The sequence below is a fragment of the Oryzias melastigma genome, linkage group LG10 (assembly GCF_002922805.2).
Source record: "Oryzias melastigma strain HK-1 linkage group LG10, ASM292280v2, whole genome shotgun sequence".
Taxonomy (NCBI): domain Eukaryota; kingdom Metazoa; phylum Chordata; class Actinopteri; order Beloniformes; family Adrianichthyidae; genus Oryzias; species Oryzias melastigma.
Window position 1 is genome coordinate 6,174,950 of NC_050521.1, and position 25,698 is coordinate 6,200,647.

Genomic DNA, 25,698 nt, shown 5'->3' on the forward strand with positions numbered 1-25,698 from the left:
CACTTTTATTAACTCAGATGATACCTAACAAAATTAGATAAGTTGTTAAGTCAGTGGTGGAAAATTTGACCAATATAATCCAGCCTGTTGTAGTTGAGCAAGTCATGAACTATATCACATTAGCAAGGAATTAACCTGTTGTTTATGCACATGGCTGCACTTCACAAGCCACGAATAAACAAAATAAAGACGACAAAGAAAATGAAAACATCATTTTCACTGTCACACATCCAGATCTCAGGCTCGACACTGATTACGGCTCACTGTGCTTCTGGTTTCCAATTTTATGCTGTCACATATTGTTCATTTCTAACAGTTGTAAACCATAATTTCTCAACAGGGCAATTTTATCCGGACAAAGTATTGAGTGTAACAATAAATAATTTGAAGGTGTGGCATAAATTAAGCAGAGCTTTGACAAAGGAAAAAATTAAAAATGTCATTTTTTTCCCTAATACATCTAATTCCATTAACAGTAAAACACGGATGAGTGGTAATGCATTAGGAAAACCTTTTTTTAAACCGTGACAACCTTTTCATCAGACTTGAGGTTTTGACAGGCATCAGAGTTTGAAGTAAAGTTGTATGCGTTGCAGACACAAGGGTAAGCTGGAATAAAAACACAACACTTACCATCATTTTCTCAAAGAGGTCATTGATTTCTTTTTCAGAGAGGTTCATGGATCGGTCGTCAAATAGAGGCTGAGGAATGGGCAGTTCAGTCTGAGGAGAGAGGGGATCTGTCGGGTGTTGGATGAGGGGCTTTTCCTTCTTCATTCCTGTTTTTCTGAAACTTGTAATGCGATCACGCTGAAAGAAAACACAATGTTAAAATTATGTGAGTATTGCACAAAACAGTAATTTATCGATTAGGTTTAAAATGGTTCACTGAAAAATAAAGTAAATTGCAATTAGTTAAAACAGTTCCTACAGGATACAAAGAAAAAAACAAAGATTTTTTTTTAATTTATCTGTGTCCCTTTTAACTTTTTTCCCTTCTGACATGCAACCAGAAAACAAACTTTTCTAATAGTACAATGAATAAACCCAATCAGAATAGACTTACCATCAGATCCTCAGGTTACCTGTTTTTTGCAGATTATTTTTTTAGTAATTTAAATACGCAATACCAACCTCAACTTGTAATGTCAGTAAAAGCCTTTTTTGTTAAATGAGTGTGTTCACAAAAATGCTGTAATAAATGCTTGTGGTCAAGTTTAGTGTGAAAGCAGACAAAATCGCATGAACACATGCAGGGGTTAAGTTAGTTTATTTTGGGAATATGGAGGGGTTTGCATGCTGGGTAATTAAACACAGAATAAACCTGAGAAGAAAAACTCACGGTAAAAGACATACATATATATGGTGACTAATATTAGTTTACAGAAATATATCTTGATGGATCAAACGTACTATAAAACTAGCCTTCTCATTTATTTGATCATAAACGTCACTTAAAACAAAAAAAAAAAAGCTACCAAAATTTTGCAGTAAATTCATAATGGAAAATTAAGCCATACTCACAATCCCTAGCAGCAGCAAGTCATAAATATAAAAATGCAAACATAACTAACAGTGACAAATTATCATCTTCTAGATTATTTCTCAATTTTAAAATCGTTGTTTTAAGCTATGGCGCTCAATGCACATTTTTTTCTAAGCTTTACTGCATCATTATGTTTATATCAATTTGTGGCAGGTTTGATCCATCTCTATATTTCAGTAAAAAGTACCATGCAAGATGAAAAAAAAAACTGAGGATGATGTGAAACAAGCTAGCCACACTAAAATTCAACCAAGCACCTTACCATATCATCAGCCAACGTTTTAATGTGTATATTCTGTTGGAAGGAGGGTACAGTATGAAGAACAACATCCAACAGAAGACGGAAAATAAAAAAAAATAAACGTCCCAGCAATTACATGTACAGGAAATTGGATACATTCTGCTTTACTCTAAGAAACTTTTTTTTTACCCTGAATACTGTACATGTGGATGATGAGACGACACACAAAAATCTTAAATAATGAAGTAAATATTTGAAAATGTTTAAATTAAACCTGAACACACAATGTAAACATTTCCATAAAAGCAAAGAAATGAATTATTTAAGCAAATACACATTTAGATGAATAGCAAAGCATGATATAATCAACCATGCTTTCTAATACATCAAACGAAACCAGGATGCAAACGTTTAAAAACGACTCCAAGATTCAACACACTGAACTTTTTTTGGCAGCAATAAAAAAAAGTTATTAAACCCTGTTTACTGTAAAAGTATTAAGTTTACTTTTAAGAGCAAAACTGGTTCATAATTGCATCTATTGAGCTCCCAACATTTATTTGAATCAGGAGCCTGCTTGAGCTAAAAGTCCCTAATTTATTTCCCCTTTAAAATTGTGTTTTTTATCTCGTATTGCTGCTTTTTTCTCCCTCTTTCTCTCAAGTCTTTGTTGTGTTTTTAATGTTTTTACAAAAATATTCAATTTGCATGTTTGGCACGGTGTTTACAGTTGGCCAATCTGAGGAAACTAAACAAGCTTAAATATAAGACTTTGCTTACAAACATTATTGGCTGGGATATTTGACTTGATTTTCTTGTGGAGCCCCTAAAATTAAGTTTTAAACCAGAAGCACCAATAAAAAGCTTGAAGGTGAAGAGGGAAAACAGGAAAACTGCAAAGGCAAATTATTTTAGGTGAAACAATGGAAATGTGTACACCAGAAAACATTAATTAAAAACTTAAACCGCACAAGAAATTACTTAAATAAAATCCTCCTTTGAAACTTTAAGTTTACTTGTGATTAAAAACCCATACAAGAACGTTAGAAACTCATTGGGTCAATGGTGCCATCTGTCTCCCACATAGCTGTCCTTGCATTTGGGTCTACTTTACAGCATTGCTTTGGCTCATAGAGGTTTGCCAGGATGGATGTATGCACAGCATCTCAATCAGGTTCAGGCCTCCACTCTATTGTAATAATTGCTTGTGTGCTCAGGGTATTTGAATTGCTGCAAGACCAAATTATAACATCTATGTATTCAACGCAATAGACTCACATTTGACTCCAGTTGCAGGAAACTGATTTTTTTTTTGTGGCTTTGCTATTATATATTCATACCCACTTTCCTGCGCCAAAGTGGACAAAGGGAATTTTTAAAGCCTAAGGACTGTCCTTTTTGGTAAGAGAGCCTTTTGACGTAGGCCTGGTTCACACACTCTGTCTGTCTTGTCTCTGTAACCTCTTTTTTTTCTACTCCACAGTGAAGAGCGAGCTGCACCGTAGCAGAACAGGGTAACAGGCATCCCACAAGGGAATGACAGAGGATGCTGTGTGAATGCTTAAGACATAAAAATGTTGAAACACACGGTACAAATTTAAAGATCCACTCCAATGAAAATCATCTATTGAGCGTTTTTAACATGTTCTTGTGGTGTTTTTTTCTGATTATGGAGGATGCATACTAGGATAATTAAGCTCTAAATTACATTATTTTTTACCTAAAATCATTGTAAATAAGAAAAAAAAATCCAGTTTGAAAAATAACTTATTTGTGACGTAAAAAAAAATTCGCCAGGCGGGCCACAAGCTCAGCGCCAATCGTCCCGCCCAAAATTCAGATGCAAATGAACTACTGCCGATCTGCAGAGACTAAGTCCTATTAAACAACACAAGTTTTTTTTTTTTTTTTTTATTGTCAAGGCTAAAAACAGCATAATCATGATTTTAAAAGACCTCAGGGAATCCTTTTAATATAAATAGGGTATTTATGATTGGAGTGGGTCTTTAAAATACTAAGGGTTTACTTTTTGTCTTTCATAGTTTTCTGCATTTTGATTGGTTTTTGTTCAATAAAAAATATGAAAGTGTGTGTTGTTTGCTTCATTTATTCAAATATAACAATTGATGAGGTGTCAATACTGTTTTATATGCTACTATAAAAAAACTGTCAAAATTAACAAAACTACACTTTTTTCCCATGGCAAGTATGCCCCGTAACCCAATTTTAACACTTCATATACATGTATTCCAAAAATAACATATTCTCAAACAAAATCGTCTGGTTGTAAAATGGGTTTTAAAGAGCATATTTTGTACCAGACGGGCCCAGAAAGATTTACACCTCCACTTCCGCTAATACAGATGTTTATCTTAATCTCAAACACAATAAGAAGTGCTACTGCCACAGGGTTGGAGCTCAGCAAGGAAGGGCCATTTGCAACACACCTCGAATGGGAATCAGTAACAGCTCTGCCATATGCTACGGTGCTAGTCTGTAAAGTGCTAATGAGTCTTGAGATGTGGCATTGTGAGGCTATAAAACCTGCCTCCAGCTATGGATTTCTGCACTATTCTAATCAGGAAACTACTGATATTGGATTGAACAAACAAACTGGATAACCAGCATCTCCTTTTATTTTACCATAAGCTGTTGCTTCGGGCAACACAGAGTAAACGCGCAAACAACCGAGTAAGACAATAGCTTTGTTTGCATGCAACAACTAGTCAAAGGCTAGAAAAACAAAGCACTAGACAGCAGAAAACATATTTATTATTACTATAAATTTATTAATACAAGTCATATGAAGACTTTCATCTTTTTTGTGCACAGGTCACCAAAGGAGCCATATGCAACCAAACATCAGTTCCATGTAGCAACAATTCATTCATTTATTTATACAATTTAAAAAAAACACATTTGTAAAACTAATAATTTGACCTGAGCAACAACTTTTCTCATTACCAACTCAGAGTGTATGTGTCATTAAGCCCAGCATTCTCCAACAGTCTGAAACTGTGTGAAACAATAGCTAATTTTCAGATGTAGTACTTAAACATTTTCTAATCAATTTAACAACAATCAAACCACTGTTTGGTTAATTGCCTTGACTTTAGGGCCTTTCCTTGCCCATTATCTTGGCAACATCGCAACACTGCAATTAAACACCTAACAATTAAGCTTGCATGTCCTCTGGGCTTTTTCTGCTTATTGAAGTAAACTTTTTCATCATAATAAATGTTTATTGCCAAATACATATTTCTCTAAATAATCTAATCAAATTAGCTCTGGGTCCCTCCTTAATCAAAAAATGATCATGACTTCATGCAGATCCTTATAAATTAAAACACCAAGCAATATCGTACAACTTGAGAGCCAATTTGGGGACACAAAATCACACCACTATGCATATTTCCACACAATCTTTTCTAAATTTAATATAACAAAGCACAATTATTGTGAAACATTTATTCTTAATGCTCTTTAACTTTATTAGAAAATGTTAGCAGGCGGCATATGAAGTAGTTTGTTTTCCATGGTGGACGGAACACAGCGGCGTTTGGAAACACATGACTAATACAACAAAAGCATCTGTGTGGCGTCATTATAACCGTCAAAATAAAATCTTGGGCCTTGGTGTCTACAAGTTAGTTTAGAGAGAAATTAAAATTTTAAGTTAAATTATTTTTAATGATTAATAAAAAGAAGTCAGTAATTGCTAGCGAGCTAGTGAGGACTGCTGACAAATTCAGCTTCACTTTTTTTATTATCTAAACTTCTTATTTTAAAACAAGTGCTCTGTTCAGTCTACACTGCAGTCTAAGTGAAAGAATTACAGCAATAGATTTTTCATTGTGGAGAAGAAAGTAACAGCTTTTAAGAAAAAAAAGAGTTAACTGTATAGAATTAGCCTAGGAAATCTATGAATTGGCAAATTCTTCTAGCAAAAAAAATGACAAAATAAATAATAATTTCACTTAAAACACATTCCAAAATATAATTTCACTACCTTACCAGCTGTTTGCTTCATATTAATCGATTAATTAAATTTTGAATGAGTGATTCAAAATCTGTAGCTTGTTGAGTATTTTTGGTATAACATTAGTAACGATACACTATATATCCCCAAAGACTATCTGTCCGTTATTAACACTACACAAATTAAAAAAAAACGTACACACATAAATAGATAACAACTTGATACTTTTATTGCGACGAATAAAGCGTTGTTTCTACTGAGCGGTCCGGTCTGATAAGGAGTGGTACGGTCCTGTTAATTCTGGCGGGCTCAGTTAAGTCTTGTTTCTATTAGTTACAGTCACGCTAATAAAAATCTGACAATACTTAACCAAAATAATAAACTAACCATATTTAGATAAATAAATGTTAAGAAAAGGAAATATATTTGTAGTAAATTGTACCCTAAAAACTAAGACTGTGTCGGTAAAGTTCCTGCAGAAAGACAATTCTCTCAAATAAATCCAGAAAAACCTCACTAGCTATGTAGACACTTTTTTTCCCACGCAGAGTGCATTTAAAAAAGCTTGGGAGTCTGCTATAGTTCTTCTGTAAAAAGTACTTCTACTATTCAGTTTCTTAAAACAACTCCTGAAAAGGAAAAGTGCACAAAACAAAAAAACAAAACACAGCGGAGCCACAACTTGAATGGCCTTACACTGGATGGCCTGACCATGTAACCGAAGAACCAGCACAGACGAGCCCTTGGGTCATCTCCATCTCTGATGAAGGCAAATACCAGGCACTGTTTTTTCTATGTTTATATAAGGCCGGAACAAGAAAAGGCTTTAGTGTAGTCTATTGAAGATGTTCAGAAATTGTATTCTTTAAATGCAAGATTTTCAGTAACTGTTAAATATTATAGCAAGGGCCATAATCCATAAGGACGGTTTAGTTTTGTTTATTTATGAGATTTTTTGACAAGTTATTTTACCATTTGAAGATAAATTATTTTAGAGAGTTGGAACAAGTTGTTTTAGAAAAATACAATTATGATGTTGACATTCATCAGTCAAGCACATGTCAACAAATTATGTTTGGTGAGGAAAAGGTTCAAGAGCTTAACTAAATTACACCCCTATACAGGGATAAAAATATACTACCAGTTCTACATGTTTTTACAAATGTTGATGAATTTCACAGGGAGGCATATCATTAACAATTGCATCTAAAGCAAATTTTGCAGAAAAAAAAAACCCTTAGCAGTCCTTTGACGCATGTTTAGGTCAAGTGACCTAGTGGGGAAAACCCCTTCATCCTGGCCTCCCCCGGACTGTGAGGTGGCTCATTCTAAACACAAACCCTGGCCAAGTCTCGTCAAAATGATGTACATAAAAGGTCTGAATTTTATGTTTTTATTTATGTATATCAACATGAAAAACCATGCTTTGTGAGTTACGCCTCACATTTTTTGAATAACTGAGACAGACCAGTAAGTGTCTTATTTCCTGTGTAAACAGGACCCTTAGGAGGAGCATTGGGGCCGTCCAACCCCCCCCCCCCCAACAGTCTGGCATAAGCATTCTGTGCCGCTTCCTCTCTCTAACTTCCTGAACGTTATAATGACTCCAGCATTTGGTCCGTTTCCCACTGTTTGTCAGACGTTGCTTTACAAAAATATCATTCAGTTAGACACAATGAAATCAGTGTACCACACCTTAAAAAAATTAAGCGTTGTAGGAATACTTAGGAAATTAGAATTTAAAAAATGATGTAAAATGTGAAACAAATTAATAAGCCATGCAAACCACAAGGCTGAGGCTTCCTTAAATCTTATCATCAAAACTTTGAAATCCCAAATCATTCACCAAGACACCAAAATTAAATCATTAAATATGATTCAAACTGTAATATTGTCAAAAATGACAAAAATAGTGAACTTACATAATACAAAAAAGGTACATTTATAGCACAAACAACCTTTTTTGATTCAGATCAACTATGTATTAATAAGTATGTACGGTAATATGTTTTAGTTTGAGTGTCTTGTTAAGTATAACTGGAACTTTAAACATCAGAAGTCATTTAGACCAATCCAAAAATGTAAAATAATAAAATAAAATTCACATAAAATCCTTCAACCTATCCAGAATTATATGATACAGATTTAGCTAAAACATAATGTTTTACTCTATTAATACATAATATTTCTGTATATCAATCTCTTTGGTAAATCTTTGACAATATTTCAACATCACAATAAATGTAATTTTTAAACTTTGTTCTTGTTTTCTGCCTTTTCTTTTGCTTTTATGTGTCTACAGCTATTTAACAGTAAAACATACATTCCCTGTAGATTAAATTTTGTAAACAATCTTGAATACAGTAAGTTTATTTTGAGCATTTTTTTTTGTCTTAAATCTTTTTCAATTTTAATATATTTTTAATTCAACTGTAATTTTAAAAAACTGCTAACATTTAACTTAAATTAGTAAAAAATATATTTTTATATTTAGAGGATCAATTCATATTGTCAAATATAAACACTTTTTTCATAAAGACAAATTGATGTTTCAAAAGTCCAAATTTGTCTGCAACTTTTTGGATATTCATTAATTGTTGAAAATAATGTTTGCATGTAAATTTTAAGGAGTTTCTTTAGTCTTACTTATCCGAGATTGTTAATCCAAAAACTGATACCCTAGGCATGTACACGTTTTTGCTATCGACAGCAACGCAGAAGAAGCACCAGCTTCAACGAAGAAGAAGCATGAGCATTAGCAGAGTTGTTTAAAAGCGACATAGATGATAAAGAATTCAATAGATTTAGTGGTTTTCAAGTTACATGAAGAGTTTAATTAACATGTTAGAGTGATCTTTATGCTATGATTATTTGAATAATTATTGCATTGTTTCATGAAGCTAAAAACATTTACGTCAGAGAAGTGTACATACATTCAGTCTATTATTACTATCTGTTTCATTGTCGTGATTTGCCTTTCAAGAGGAAATGTCCACTATTGGTCCTGTTTTTCTTTTTAGATAAATTTCTTCCAAAAGTGCAACTTATACTCCAGTGCCACTTATATCTGATCTTCTATATTGTGCTTTTTTTGGTATCTGCGACTTACACTCCAAAGCGATTCATAACCCGAAAAATTGTAAATGTGATGAGCATTTAGTGAAGATCCTTCATAAACTGTCCAAACAGGTTTTTTTGTTTGTTTGTTTTTTTAAACTATCTAACACATGATCTTTGTAGTTTTCTTCACTCGGACAGTAAATGTTTGTGTGATGGTCTGGATTTTGCAAAGATTATCCCCTATTCAAAGTAATTTATGGCATCTATGAACTCCTACATGCTTGGTAAATTGAAACGGCTCTATATGCAAATTAAAAAAATATATATTATGGTATGGCTTCAAAACAAGTGAAACTGTTTTTTTTTGTCCCCATTTTCTAGTAAATGTATGCTTACCATTAAGAATAAGGTCAAGATTTAACCCTCGTGCTATCTAATGGGGTCCAGATGACCCCACCCTCACACTGATGTCTGCCACGGACACCAATGAACATAAAAAATCCTTAAAAAAAAAAAGTTTAGCATGTTGTCTCGTGGGGTCCAGATGATCCCACTTTTAATGTAAACATGCCTAGGGTAGAACAGGGGTTACAAAAGCTGGAAAAAGCTGGATTTATCTGCTAACAGCATTTCACTAGCTACAGGAAATAACACATATGTATAGGATAGGAGGGTCCAACGCCAATCTATCTGTGAGAATAAAAAAAATTCTAGCACCAATGGTCATGTTTTCTCAAACTCTGTCATTAACAAGAAGGATTGCCCTCATAGAAGCAGATTGACATCACCTTTCACTCTGGTATGCACAGAATGAGAGTTTCTCTCACTGTCAAACCAACTCTGCTGAATTCCTGCCAAAGATCTTGTTCCACCTACACGTTCCAGTCAATCTCATGCTTCCATGATATCCAATCAAGACACCAGAAATACAGAAAAAAAGGAATCACAACAAACCACTAGAAAGATTGTGGTTGTGTTTATCTGACAGGCCTGTAGAGTTCTTCAAATATGGTTATGCTGTGTAACTACACCATGGGCCCACAGCACAAATAGCATTGCTCTGATGTAATCCTACCCACTAATGTCATAAACAAACACACAGCTTTCAGTGTTTCTCCTCCAAGTCTATCTGTACTTTACTTAAAAGGCAACCCTGTATGCTAGTGCCCATCAGGAGAGTTAAAGCCTTCGAGGAATCTAGAGCACGTATATAAAAATAGATTGGTAAAAATTCATATTTGCCGTGTGACGCATGGTTTTAATATAAAGATATTGAAATTATTTGAATAAGAATTTTCCTGTTAAAATTACCCAAAGAAAAAAGTAGTACACCTGAAGTTTATTTAAGTACACTTGAGTTTAAGCATAAGTATAGAAACTCTACCATAGACCGTGTACATGTAGTACAGGAAGTATACTAACTAAATCCATCTTCAGGCTAAATTGGAACATTTTAAGTTTCTATACATACATAGTATATAAAAAGTGAACTTCAAGTTTACTGCCTCCCTTCAAGTGTAGGCTTATAGTAAACTTAAATAGACTATTTTTTAAAAAAGCTAATCCTATTACACTCTAAAACTGCCATTTAAAATGTTTTTATTTAATGTTTTTACTATTTAAAAGAAAAATCACATTTATGTTTCCAAGTTTTAGGTCATTACATGTCCATTTAGTAATGTCCAGCACATGGGAAAAAAACAGAACAAGACCCCACCCAGGGATGAATAATCACTTCCTCTCTCTCAGAGTCGAGCTGAGCTTTTATAAACAGCTTTTGCTTAGCTGCTCTGCTTGGAGGATTGAGCAACATCGAACATGTCTGGCCACGAGACAAGTTCAACAGAAAAGAAACAAGAAATCTGTCCTCATCGTTCTTGATTTTCCAGCGATTTGGTGTCAACATTCAATGAGAATTTTTTTTTTTTTGAGCAGCAAGGACACGCCCACTAAGAAATTGTTTCAGCATGAAGAAATGACACTTGACATAATGATGTTACAAACTACTGATTTTGAAGGCTATAATAGTAAAACAAATAACTAATTAAATAATATCAGCTAAATTAAATAACAATAAAAGCAAAAATTCCGTAAGGAAAATCAGTGGTAGAGTTCAGAAGATTAACTTTTTCTTGGTTTTTGTTAGAACAGCTCCAAGGCTTTGTTGTATTAAAATTCTTCAACAGGTAGCCTGTTGATGCTCACCAGCAAACAGGTAGCAAGGGGATCCCCTGCAGCCTGTTTCTTAAATCAGTCTCCTTCACTGAGTTACAATGTTTCTCCCTGTCTAATATTATTTCTCTTGTACAACTATATTAAACATTAATGTTAAATAATTTACACTTGTGTTGCGTGTGATTGCAAGCAGTTTTTTTTTTTTAATCAAAACATCATCATTTATTGGTCAATGTAAGGTTAATGATAGATCATCATCGGGGTCTTTCTCTTAGAAAAGTATTTCAACAAGGTCCTCTGAAAATGCAGCCAGTAGATACAACATGGCATATAGAAATTAGCTCAAGGGTGTCAATTATTTTTCTCAAGTTAGCGACACTGACTAAACACCAGCCCAAGTAACTTAAGCTACAGATATGTTACGTAACTTAATTTGAGCATCCATATTTTTAAATGACTATTTCCCTTTTAAAATCTTATTGGAGTTATTTTAAGCTAAAAGCAATACCTTTGTTCTTTTCATTGCCCTACTTTCCCAAAATAAAAGCTCACACAGAGCAAAAAAGTCGTCTGTAGTTGTGAGAACTAGATCCAACTTTAATTGTCAAGTTGAGACTTGCAGCGATGGAGTACTTACAACAATTTAAAAAATGTAATATCAAGAAGCGCAGGTTAAATTTTGAAATTGCAGCCCGCCACCCATAAATTAATATAGAGGAAATATTGACATTATTTTATACTATAAAGAACTAGTGTTCATCATAATTGCTGATAACATTTTAGCTCATAAAGAGCATCAGGATACCCAATATTTCTTACAGATATTATAAATAGATTTTCCTGCACTGTTTATATGTTTTTACTAGCTCAAAATCCTACCTTGCAACCGTCTTTCCTTTTATACTGTGATTTATGAGGATTACAGTATTTAAAAACCCACTCCAAATGAAAAATGTTTTTTTGTTGTTTTTAATATGTTCTCGTAAAAGAACATATGTTCTTCAAAAGGCTGTTTGAAAAAAGAGAGCATTTGTTTTGTAGATACTCTGGGTGAGCTCACTGCTCCGCTCCATTGTGATGCATCCACTTGTAGACGACTAAATCCATGTATGTCTTCGTTTTCCTCACCTGAGATGGCATCTATTTCAAAACTGTACTGCTGGATATCTACACTACGTAGATTTTAGGCACAAAAGCATCCAAGTAAAATGCATAACCAGTCAGCTATTGTCAGTTCTTGAATTTCCAATCTATCCAAATTTGTATTTTCTAACAGCAAAACGAGAAAACTCCATACAAACACATCTCTCTGCAGTTCAGACAAAATCAAAGGGCTTAGTGATAGCAGAAATCCACTGAGTCACAAAAAGGGTTGGTCTCTGCCACTCCCTTCCCATCAGCATTTTCAACCACTCAAACTGCTGGGGGCTATTGAATCTGAATCATTTCTGTTAGTTTCCGTTGTTATCACATTGACAATGCCCTGCTGCTGGCAAAGGTCTTTCTTATCAACTTCACAACACTGAAAGAGTTCATTTAATCAACAACAACAGTATGGACATCATTGTAGTGTGAGCAAGGGTGTTTCCAAGTGTTAGGAATCACACGTCAAAACTTAGCCAGGGTGCCTCCTCAACCCACCCAGTAACTAGTCTGAAGACATTACTGGGAATACAATGTCACACCCAAACATGACGCAACACAAAACCCCTGAAATACTTTAAATTTAAATAGGAAAATGTGGGATTTAAAACAAAAACATTGATTTTGACTCAAATATTGAAGCAGATAAAAGTTACTCAACTAGAACTACAAAAAGTATGCAAATTGTTTTAACAGCAAACAAGTCCATCTGTGTAAATAGTTTCACATATATTATCAAAAGTTGACTGGTAGCTTAGTTTATGGTGATTATGTCTTCTGCTGTCCTGATGGTGCATATCAGGTTGCTCTATTTGCACATTTAACTATTGAAATAACCTCAACCCAAACAACTGCAACTCACAGCATTGTTCAACTCTTCTTTTATTAGGACTCATAATTCCACCTCTGGTCTAAGACTGATCATAAAATAAGGAGGTTTATCCCATTTGCATATCAAACTCTACTCTTGACTACAGAATCTTGCAACCACTGCCCCCCACTTATCTCAGGCAATTTGTTACCTAACTTGGTATGATCCCTTGGCCTCTAAAGTTATTCAATAACTTTTTTTCGCCAATGTGTGTGTTCATATGGAAGCATAAATATTGACCCAGGAGTAAGAGGAAGATTGCTCTTCAGAAAATCTTTAAGAAATGCTTTTTGATGGAAGATCACGTGATCCACTGAGTGCCTTGAAAATTGACGCACTTATAGAAATGGTATCTCTTAAGGTGAACTCCAACTGCTATTAGCTGGGGATACATTAAATAGTAATACTAACACATCAAAAATTGAGTCTCGTACTGCAGTAAACGGTAACAGAATCTTGACAACACTTTGTTCAGTAACTACTGTGGGATCATGTAAGAGAAGTTTAAGTAATTAAAAGTTTTTGCAACTTTTTCAAGTTCAATAATGTGAGAAATATGTGTACTTGTTGACCTTATAGATGTAAGAGTTTATACACAAGGGATGCCACAATTCTTGATTTAAACTGAATCGTATGTTACTCCATTGAACCAAATTGTGGGATATACTATTGCATTCTATTAGGTTAAATTAAAAGAGTCGAGCAAGTGTTATGCTAATATTTAAGCTGATTAATTATTTATTGTTTTACTATATTTCACCAGGTTTAGCTTAAAGTTATGTTCACACCGCCCTCTGCAAGGGGCTTTCAAGCAGCCACATCCAAGAAAACTATGTAAACGTGTGTTTATGGCTTCCACGTTCAAAACACATACATTCACGAGTAGCTATGCAATTTTTTACGCCAAGCACTACATAAAAAACGTGCAGCCATTGGACGTGGGCTGAAAGTGAAACCAGGTTAAACTTTGACTAATCAGGGACTCGGATTTGGTTTATCTGATGAACCCAGACATGGCGATGCCTGCGTTTGTTTTTGTCAAATAAAAACAAATCAAGGCCACTCTCTTGACATGATAATAATCCATATCCACCACTGTAAGGATGCTAGCAATTAACCTTTCAATGGTTGACTGCTAGCATCCATTGAAGAATTGCATAAATCTCAGGATTTATGCAAATCTAGTGCAAAAATCCAGAGAATTGCACCGCTTCAACATTTCACAACAAGCTTCTTCCAACTGTAGGAGGTGGACATGCACTATTAAACAGTAGAAAAAGAAAAAGAAGAAGAAGCCCTTCCTTGTTTGTCCAGTGTGAACACCATGGGTGAACGGGTGTGTACATATCTTTAAAAATGTCAATGTTTATAAACTAGGGATGCCACAATTCTTAGTTTTTCACACCATTGAACCAAATCATTGCAAAAATAAATTGTTGTATCACTACAGCATACGATAAGGCTCATATTTAAAGTATCAAACACGTGTTGTGGTCATTTTAGAACGTATTAATCCTTTATTGTTTTTATACTATTAGTGTAAGGTAACTGAAAACGTGTTCTTCATTGTCACTTGCTGATAAGCAAATTGAGAAGATTCTTTTGAACTTTTGTGGGGTTTTTCTGCTGTTTTATAATTTACAAAACTGAACCATGACCCGAAAAAATCCAAGTTTGAACCAAATTGTGAAGAAAGTGCATCATTACATTCCTATTATATACTCTTTGATATTTTTTTCTTTTATAAAATTTACAAAACACTCCAAAAACCTACCAGTTTTTTATTCTTGCCCTCATCCTCTCCAGACTTCTTTTTATTGGGCTTGTTTGGATCCTCCCCTCCACTGGCTTGATCCATCCTTTTCTTAAAGTTAGTTTAAATTTAAAAAAAAAAAAAGAAATATAAAATAAAATAGAAAAGAAGGGTCTTCTCCTTAAGTGTTGGTTTCCTCCACCAAAGATGACTTTTCAAACAACAATTTAAAAAATCCAGATTATGTATTGTCAAAATCCATTCAATCCAAAAATCCAAAAAGTTAAAAATTGGGCGCGTCCCAATAGTTGCAAAGTAGCATCCGATCCAGGGGAAGACAGCTGGAGCAGGAGGTGTGGTGGTGTGTACAGCAGCTCCTGGTGTCCACTCAGCAGTAAATGAGTTCACACGGTGGTAAAAGGGGTTTCTGAAAGTGACAAACGTGTACAAACAATGAGTTTCTCACAGTGTCAAAGGTGTTAAGTTGGTCAAAATGTTTTCCACGCGTTTCCTAACGCTGCTAAAAAAAAAAAAAGAAAAAGGATGCGAGTCGCTGGGATATTCATAAGGACTTTAAGCTTGATGATAACCGGCAAAACTTGTGTAAATATTTAGTCAGCGAAAACTCCCTTCCAAAACTTTAAATAGTCGTATTTGTTTGTTTACCTAAAATAGCCAAATTTCCAAAATAAAGGAACGTACAATCATTTCAACTTGGCCATAACGAGGTACTAACCGAATAAATATTTCTAGTATTTCTGAAATTCTACTACTATAAAAAAGTTTTTTTTATTACTATTATCCTGCAGTGTGGTAATTTTTCGCTCTAAGAGCGGCTTGTGATGTTTGGAAAAATCACCGTTGTTCTCTTTGAGTGCACTACTTTCAGTGCTGTACACTCACTCAAGCGAGCAACGGGACCGTCATTACCCAGCAAGCATTGCTCATTTCACCCGACATAAAACACACCACCAAATACAATGTCACTGAATAAATAACAAAGTATAAAAATGTAAATAATGTCAAAGAAAACTCAAAATTACTTCTCGGAGCTTACCTTTGGCAACCAAACATGAAAACCAGGCCCACAGATGTCCCGCCCCTCCTACTAGCTGATTGGTTTACGAGAAACGTCATGGATGGAGAACTCCTCAACCATTGGTCAAATTTGCTGACAGTCCTGTAGTTGCTTTGGCGTCCAAAGGGAGGAGTCTAGTGACGAAAGGGTTCGTCTGATTTCACAGCAAGCGGATGGGAATCAAATCAGATGTTCGAATAAATAAAGGAGTGAGGGACGGGATGCTGACCTTGAGGCTGTTTTAGGGCCAAGCATTCACAAAACTTTATTGAAATACATCTCATTTCACTTTTATTGAAATAATAATACAGAAAAACTTACACTAAAATTATAACCTAATTAATTAATTAAACCAAATAATGTAAACGTATTTATTGTGGTTGTGGTAAGGGGTCCGAGCTTTTTTTTTTTTTTTTTTTTCCTGTCAGTTTGTTTTCCTTTATATTGGAGGTTTCAATTTGGTTTTTGGTTCTGTTTTTCAAATGCTATTAATATAACAGGCACCATAGGTACATGTTTCTATTTTACAATAAACATTTTATACAGTCTCAGATGAATAAAATCCCTTTTTTGAAAAACAAAATAATACAATTCATTCCAATTGCTTCATCTATTTTGAAAAAATGCTAAAAATGCTAAGTGTGAATGTGAGAGTGAATGTGTGAGTGATTGAGGCCCTGCGGCAGACTGGCGACCTGTCCAGGGTGTGCCCCGCCTTCGCCCATCAGTAGCCAGGATAGGCTCCGGCACCCCCGCGACCCCGAAAGGGAAGCAGCGGTCAAGAAGATGGATGGATGGATGGCTAAAAATGCTCCTTTAAAACTGGAACACGTTTTCAATGTAAAAAGAAAAAGAAAACGTTATTTCTTTTACATTGTTTATCACTTTTAGAATCACTGCTTCTTACCAAATATAGGTATTTATTTATTTTAGTTAACCTTTATTTTACCAGGAGGTCCCACTGAGATGAGATCTCTCTTTTTAAGAGAAACCTGATATATTACTATAGTGTAAAACACAATCTTTATTATCTTTAACTTTATTTATTTCTGTCTATTTTGTCATTACTCCCGCACTGTGTCTTTGTAGATCGGGAGAAAGCTGACAGGGTGCACAGAGGGGAAATGTGACATTGCACGAGGAAGTCTGGAGTGACATAGAAGTACTGCATGATAGAGCAGTGCAGGACATGTATGAGGGCTGTAAGACAGTGGTGAGGTGTGATGTAGGGGCGACATAGAAGTTCAAAGTGGAGTTAGGATTACATCAGGGATCTGCTTTGAGCCCCTTCCTCTTTCCAGTATGGACAGGCTGACGGATAAGGTTAGACAGGAATTACCATGGCCTATGATGTTTTTCAGACAATGGCATCGTCTGAGTCTGGAGCTGCCAACCAAGAGGTCTAGAGGAAGACCAATGAGGTTTATAGTTGCAGTGAACGAAGACATGAAAATATCAGGTAGAGGATACATCAAACAGAGTTAGATGGAGGAAGCCGATTTGCTGTGGCAACCCCTGAAGGGAATAGCTGAAAGGAAAAGAATAAAGATTTTGTTATTGCTCTTATATTTGGTGATCTGTAATTTGTGCTGTTAATTTTTTTTTTCTTTTCTTTTCTTTGAGCTGCCACGATGAGTGAATTTATCCCTGCGAGAATAGAAGAGTTCTTTTCAATTCAAGTTATGGTCTACTGTGTGATAATAAAGGCAAAAGTGTAGTTGGAACAAGAACTAATCAGAACATTACTGCATCTTTAAAGCAATGAAAGAGTCCTTTATTTTTTAAATGTTAAAAAAGCACATTGTGTTAAACAAAAGGCCACTAAAAGACTGGAAGGCTTCATATAAACATTAAGTGGTTAGTGCACACAAGCGTGCTCACACAGTTTTATCCACTTAGATGAGCTGCACTACTTTATCTAAAAGCACTACATAAATAAATCACAACCTTCTGTGGTGACGGACAAACTGATCCTTGATAGATGTTTTGCAACTTTAAAAAGACCTGAACTTTACTTTTTATATTGGCTGAACCATCTTTTCCTGGACTGATTGCACTGCTTAGCCCCGTTTTACACAAACCCAATCCCACACAGAACTCTGCTTCCAGTGTTAACTTTAAGTGTCCCACCAATCACACAATATTGTTTATCTAAAATACAAGGTTATTGTGGTTTGATGTGTCAAAATCAAACTAAAAGAACATCCTTTGTTGGGTTGTAGCAAAAAAATCTAGACCTCATAATAAAGAACAGGCAGTCAGGCAGTTAATGAAATAAGTAATGTCAAAGAGACTTCTTGGATCAGGAAGTTTCATGTCTTAAAAACTCTAACCATCTTTTGAGCAAATTTAAATTTGTTCCCAGTGGTCATTTAACTATGATTTAGCCATTTTTATCCCAAAAAAAAAAAAAATTGTCCTTTACTATGGCATAAGTTCTGCAGTAGTTCATTAGAAATTCTCCTCTGAGTCCACAAGTGTGGAGCAACGACCAACCACTGGGAACCCATTTACAAAGGATAATAGCATGATTGGAGATGGACTTTAAGAAGTAGCCACCAAACATCAGGTCTTAAACTCAGTTAAGAATCAACAAAAACTTTCTTTTGATACAGAATTCCGACAATTCACACATTACTGTCTGCTCAGAACTGATTGTGCTCTCTCCAGTACTTCTATTAAAGTTCTTCAAAGGTTCTCTTTATTTGAATTTGAGGCCTAAAAATGAAAATAACAAAATAATCTTTCTTTGTTTTTCAAGTTTAATAATAATTAGTGATAAAGTGTTGTCTCTGTTCTGAGGATGCGGGTTGTAGAGGATACAGCTACATTGAGATGGATGTTGATGATCAATCTCAAGCTACTTTCTCACTGCCGACATTGGCGACACATGTTCAAGAGGCCATTTCAGATGAAAAGATAATGTAAATGCACATAGACATGGACTTTGGGCTCGCTCCGTTCAAAACTCTCACAATCACGTATAGCCATCCAAGTTTCTACAACTTTTTTCATACTCTATCTACAAAATGCATGGCCATTAAATTTGCATTGCAAGTTCAACCAATTAATCTGATTTTGTACCAAGTCTCTTCCAACTATGAGTACATACATATGCTAGTATGGAGTAGCGCCAGACCTGTGTGAGCAGCACCATATCCTAAAAGTGCAATAATGAATCAACGTTTTATGGGAAGACCCATGCCTTCAGCGTGTTCTTGAATGCATCACACATGCTCAGTGTTAACGTAACTTTAGACCACATGTGTCAAAATCAAGGTCCGGGGGCCGGATCTGGCCCGCTTAGTGATTATATCCGGCCTGCCAGATCATGTTATAGTTTTGTTTTTAATGGCCAGATGTTATCTTGCACTGGTAACAAATTGCAACACATTCTCATTCCCTAGTTGTCACATTTTGACAGAGAGGATTTGGGTTGAGTTGGGTGTCCAAAACTCTTGGTTTTTTGAGATGCAATTACTTGGACTTTGAGATCCACTTAGTACTAGACAGTCGGCACTGGTTCTAGACACGGACCAGGCCAGGGTTAGAGTACCACCACCGGCTATGTCCCGACTCCCGAGGTGCAGTCCGCGTTAAAAGTTACGTTTATAGAGTTTTAAAAACTTATTTTTAGTGTGTTCAATAAATGTTTATCCTGTTTGGCCCATGACCTAACATGTTTTGGATTTTGACCCCCTCTGTGATTGAGTTTTACACTCCTGCTTTAGACCATTCTATTTAACACCACTGTCAACACTCAGTAAAGACATGTCGAGCCAGCTAAAAAGTCTCTTTTTAAAATACCAAAAGATGGCATAGATCATAGCTACAACACATCTGAGCACTCATCCACATCTTCTGCAACTCATTTGTAAGGCTTGTTTTTTATCATTGAAAAATTCTTCAGCTAGCGAAACAAATCTCTGGTTGGTTATTGAGACTTATTTTGAGCTATTCGTAAAAGCATGAGGTATTGCATTATAGCCTACATTATCTGTAAAAGAAAAGCTTTAGCATGAATATATTTTAGACAAAAAACTAAAATAACCTAAAGATCTTGCAAAAAATATTCAGATGGCAAAATGTTTAATAGTGTTCCAAGCATTCCAACCACTTCCATAGTCATGAGTATCATGCAGACTGCTTCCACAAACGTTTGTGAAAGAATTTGCTGCCCTCAGGAGCCCAGTGAATTCCTTCTTGGCCTCATGGGAAGATGACACCTGTCCAACAAGTCAAGTCATGAGATTGTGCATCCCACTAAGCACTCCACAGCCAACTACCAGTGGGACTGTAATAAAGTGGAAGTGATTTGGAACAACAGCAACTGAGTCACAGAGTGACATGCAACATAACTGACACAGTGGGGTCAATTAATGCAGAGGGGTATAGTGTGTAGAGATTGCTAACTTTCTGCAGAGTCAATGATTACATAAATGTAAACTTTGTGGCCTTAAGGTTAGCTGAAAAAAGCATGCTTCATTGAAGGGTTTTCCATGACTTATCAGATGCATTCAAGAGTCATAGCTGATAAGTGCAATAATTCAAGGCTGTAGCAGAAAAACAAAGTTTTAGTTGGACTTGATGAAGATGGCTGAATAACCAAAACAAAGACCATTTTTTTCTTCTATGGGCCTACGAACAACAGGGGACCAGAAATGTTACAAGCTGGTCCTGTTTAACAGGTCAATTTTGTAATGGAAACGCTCAAAACTCCAGTCTGGCCCAGTCCAGTCCGATCTGGACCTCTCAGTGGAAACGAGGCAATAAAGACCTACCTATCCTGAAAGGATGGGTTTGTGCCCTGAGAATGGAGTGAATGGAATGGAATGCCATATGAATTTACAGGTTTGTGAGTGCAGAGAAGCAAAGACTACTTATAATGTAGTTTAACTGTGAGAGTTGAAAATTGGACAGCTACTGTCAATGCAACTCCTTCAGATAAGCAAACTGTGGTTTTTGCCCTTAGCATCAACTTCAGGTTTGTTTGCAATTTGTTGCTGATGCATCTTTTCCACTATTTTTCCCTCCAGACAATTGTCATCCGGATACTTGGCGAGATAAAATCAGTGCTAGCAAATTATAATTAAAGTCCCATTCTGACCACCATTTGATCGATTGCAGGGCTGTGAAACTCCAGGCCTCAAGGCGGGTCTCTTGCTGTTTTTTCCAGAAATCCTGTCTCATCTGGTGCTGAATACCTGGATCAGGCGTGTTTGTTCAATAAGGAGCTTCAATGGTAATTATCTGAATTGCAAAGTGTTTCCGGTGGTCTTTTAATTTTGGATTTTAACATTTTTGGTCAAAAAAAAAAAAAAACAGTCTAGTTTTCTGGGAAATAGGTTCTGCAGAGCGGCAGTAGTTCATCAGAAATTTGCCTCTGAGGTGTCAGTGGGACTGTTTGTGGGGAACAAGCCTGCGCTCATTTCCCATCATCCCTTTGAGCAGTCTTTCTCCCACTAACTTACAGTTCACTGTGTGGGAGACATAGACAGGAATAACAAAACCTTAGAAATTTCAAATAATTAGAACTTTCATGCACTAAATAGATAAAAGCAAACATCTAAATCACTGATTTCACTTTGTCAAACAAATTCAATGATGACACCGTTTTGAACTGGCCGCAACCTCTTAGTATGAAGTCTCATGTGATGGTGCATCTTCATCATTTAAGCCAGCAAGCTCCCTTGGAGTCAAGAGAGTTAAAAAAAAAAAAAAAGACAATAACTTTTTTTGTGCCTTTTGTCAGTCAGTTAGTTACTGAAATTACCTAACAAAATTTTCTTTTAGGCTTCATAGACCCAAAGATTCATTTCATTTTTGTGTTTCCAATAAATATGTCTAGTTCCCCCTCCCTCCACACACGCACACATACTGTTTTATAAGACCAACATTCAATTCAACATTATTTATTTATTTCTGTCATGCTTTTGAAGAAGTTATTTTAGCCTGCTTTTGTTTTATAGCGGCTGTATGAGTCTTCATGAGGTGCATAGGTCTCAAGGTCTCTTGTTAGCCCCTTTTTTGTTCAAAAACGTATATTTCATAATCAGAAAAAAACCCTAAAATTTGTCCAAAATAAACAATAATATTAGTCATCGTTCATATTGTTCCTTATAAAGTGTACTGCAGTTTATTTGTCACTTCCAATTTCTACTTTCACAATATTACAAGGAACGTACTGTAACTTAAAAGTAACATACAATTCATGTAATGCATTACAACTATGATAAAGTAAAACTGCAAAGAAAAAGATTTATTTTAAATAATTACTAAATAATGTGATGTTTTAAAGTTGAGAAGTTACTTGCACAACAATGATGACAATTTCTGGCTGAAGAATGTGACAGTCACACCACAGCAATGAGTGAAAATGTCAATGACAAGCATGGTGCCAATTTGCAATATTTCCTGTTTTTTAATACTAAGTTTCCAATATGTCTTGTTTTACTTAAATCCTCCACTCAACCAAACAGGAACAACAAATTATATAATATGTTAGGCAATAGCAGAAAGAATTGTTTCACTGTTCCTTAAAAATGTGGGGAAGGATGAGTTTGTAACGGTGTAAAACTAGATAACCCAAAAGCAGGAGAAACGACAGGTCTATGAGTCTAGTTCAGAGTGTTTAATCCAATGAGCACAAAACATCACCAGAGAGTGAAGATGCTGAGACACTGAACTAGGAAGAGTCACATCATTAAATACACAGGAGCACAATTAGAAGAACGAGCACCACCTGTGAAACCACAGGTGGCCTTGAGGAGGAGAGGATGTCCATGACATAACCCCCCCGCCTACGTCCGGCTGCCAGACGGACGACGAGGCTGGTCAGGATGTTTCCGATGAAAACGGGCCACGAGGTCTCGGTCGAGGATGTGACGGTCCGGAACCCACTGACGATCTGCCGGGCCATAACCCTCCCAGTCAACGAGGTACTGCACACCCCGGCCCACCCGCCTGGAAGCAAGCAGCTCCCTTACGGTGTAGACGGGTCCTCCATCTACTAGACGAGGAGCAGGGGGGTCCGAAGGGGCAGGTTGTAATGGAGAATCCCGGTGAAGTTTCAGCTTACTGATGTGAAATACAGGGTGGATCCGAAGCGTGCGTGGGAGATCCAGTTGAACAGCCACAGGATTGATGATCCGGACAATAGGGTAGGGGCCAATGTAGCGGGGATGCAGCTTCCTAGGTCCCCCTTTTAACGGGACGTCAGCTGTTGAGAGCCACACTTTGTCTCCCACCTTGTATACAGGACCTGGCGACCTCCGACGATTTGCCACAATGCTCAGCCTCTCTTGGCTCTGCAACAGCTGGAGCCGGTACTTACTCCAGATGCGCTGACAGCGTCTCACGAAGGCAGCAGGACCAGAAGTTGAGGCCAACTGCTCCTGATGGGGAAAGAGAGGAGGTTGATAGCCATAGGCTGCTTGGAATGGTGAGTACCCAGAGGAATTAAGTAGACTGTTGTGGGAGTACTCAGCCCAGGGTAACTGAGTAGACCAGGTCTTCGGGTTCTTGAGGCACAGGGCCCGTAACGTAGTTTCCAGGTCTTGATTGTACCGTTCTACCTGGCCGTTAGTCTGGGGATGGAAACCAGAGCTCAGACTGACCTTGATCCCCAGGAGTTTACAGAACTCCCTCCAGAATGCAGCCACGAACTGCGGACCACGATCAGAGGTGATGTTTTGAGGAAGTCCATGCAGCCGAAACAGATGCTGGGAGACAAGCACAGCCAATTCCTTGGCTGATGGAAGCTTCTGTAGAGGAACAGCATGCACCAGTTTGGAGAATCTGTCTATTATAGTGAGTATGACGGTTTTACCTCTGGATTGAGGGAGCCCAGTAATAAAGTCCATAGCAACATGGGACCAAGGTCTGGACGGAACAGGTAGAGGGTGCAACAATCCTGCAGGACGAGTCCGAGGTGTCTTGACACGGGCACATACGGAGCATGCAGCCACAAACGCCCGTATGTCAGAAGACACAGTGGGCCACCAAAAACGTTGGGCTACGAGGAAACCAGTCCTGGTCACTCCGGGATGACAAGCCAGACGGGAGGAGTGACCCCACCTCAGGACCAAGGGTCGCAGGGAGACCGGAACAAACAGACGGCCAGCTGGGCATTCGGTAGGAACAGAAGCCGGATCAGGAACCGCGGCCTTCACTCTACGTTCCAGCGACCAACGGGTGGCTCCCAACACCAGACGAGAAGGAACAATGGTGGATTTAGCAGCCAGGGACTCCGACTCCTCCTCCCGCTGGAACTGGCGAGACAAGGCATCAGGCTTGAGGTTCTTGCTCCCCGGACGGTAGGACAGGGAAAAGTTGAACCTGTCGAAAAAGAGGGCCCACCTCGCTTGGCGAGGGTTGAGGCGTTTGGCAGTCCGAATATACTCAAGGTTCTTGTGGTCGGTCCAGACCAGGAATGGCTGCACAGCCCCCTCCAACCAATGCCGCCATTCCTCCAAGGCCAATTTCACTGCCAGCAGTTCTCTGTTCCCTATGTCGTAGTTTCTCTCTGCAGTAGTGAGCTTGCAGGAGAAATACGCGCAGGGATGGACTTTGTTATCGGACGCCCTCTGAGACAAAACAGCCCCAACTCCAGATTCAGACGCATCTACCTCCACAATGAATTGTTTGGAGGTGTCAGGCTGAACCAGGATAGGGGCTGCAGAGAAACGTCTCTTGAGCTCGGAAAATGCCTTATCGGCCTCCTCACTCCAGGTAAAACGTACCTTGGCAGATGTTAGTTTATGGAGCGGTGCAGCCACGCCACTGAAGCCTCTGATAAAGCGCCTGTAAAAATTGGCAAATCCAAGGAAGCGTTGTAGTTGTTTCCGGTCTGAGGGAACAGGCCACTCCAGGACAGCTTTTACCTTGGTCTTCTCCATCTGTACTGCTCCAGGTGAGACCACATGCCCCAAAAACCGGGTCTGTGAGGTGTGGAACTCACATTTTTCAGCTTTGCAGTACAGCTGGTTCTCAAGGAGGCGTTGTAGGACGGCTCTGACGTGCTGCACATGCGTCTCGGGGTCTGGGGAAAAGATCAGAATGTCATCCAGGTACACAAAAACAAACTTATTTATCATGTCCTTGAGAACATCATTGATCAGACACTGGAAGACGGCAGGGGCGTTGGTGAGACCAAAGGGCATAACCAGGTACTCGAAATGGCCGCTGGGGGTGTTAAAGGCAGTCTTCCATTCATCCCCCTCCCTGATGCGAACCAAATGGTATGCACTCCTGAGATCCAGTTTGGTGAAGATCCGGGCTCCTTGAATCAGGTCGAAGGCAGTCTGTAATAAAGGCAACGGATAAGTAATCCGAGCAGTGACACTATTGAGGCCTCTGTAGTCAATGCAGGGCCGCAACCCGCCATCACGCTTGCCCACAAAGAAAAAACCTGCACCAGCAGGCGATGAGGAGGGACGGATTATTCCAGCCTGTAAACTCTCCTGGATGTACTCCTCCATAGCCTCCCGTTCAGGAAGGGAGAGGGGGTAGATACGACCCTTAGGAGGTTGTGTCCCTGGCAGGAGGTCTATGGCGCAGTCATAAGGGCGGTGAGGAGGCAGGGACTTGGCTCGAACCTTACTGAATACAGTTCCAAGGTCATGATATGCAGGGGGAACGTCACTAAGATCAGGAGGGTCCTCAGGTGGTAGAACTTTAACCACAGAACGTTTAGAGGCAGCACTAAGACAGTTCATTAAACAATAGGAACTCCAGGACAATATTCGTCCAGAAGCCCAGTCAATATGTGGTATATGTCTGCTTAACCATGGAAAACCCAGAATGACCTGTGGTCTTAAGGAATCGACTACATAAAACTTCATCAGTTCAGTG

General features: G+C 37.6%; 1 protein-coding gene across 6 annotated transcripts in view; it reads right to left on the reverse strand.

Annotated features, from left to right (window-relative positions):
* Positions 1 to 15,886, reverse strand: part of diaph2 (diaphanous-related formin 2) — a 406,507-nt gene extending 390,621 nt beyond the window's left edge. For 4 of the 6 annotated variants that reach the window (XM_036214089.1, XM_024283229.2, XM_036214088.1 and 1 more), the window contains exons 1-3: positions 14,790 to 15,793; positions 1,809 to 1,841; positions 634 to 810 (exon numbers count right to left, since the gene is read on the reverse strand). In XM_036214089.1, coding sequence (XP_036069982.1) covers positions 634 to 810; positions 1,809 to 1,841; positions 14,790 to 14,873 — 294 coding nt within the window. In that variant the 5' untranslated portion in view covers positions 14,874 to 15,793. Of the gene's footprint in view, positions 1 to 633; positions 811 to 1,808; positions 1,842 to 14,789; positions 15,794 to 15,825 lie in introns of those variants that run through there. The other 2 variants (XM_024283228.2, XM_036214087.1) reach the window with 2 other exon arrangements.
* Between the last annotated feature and the right edge of the window lie 9,812 nt (positions 15,887 to 25,698).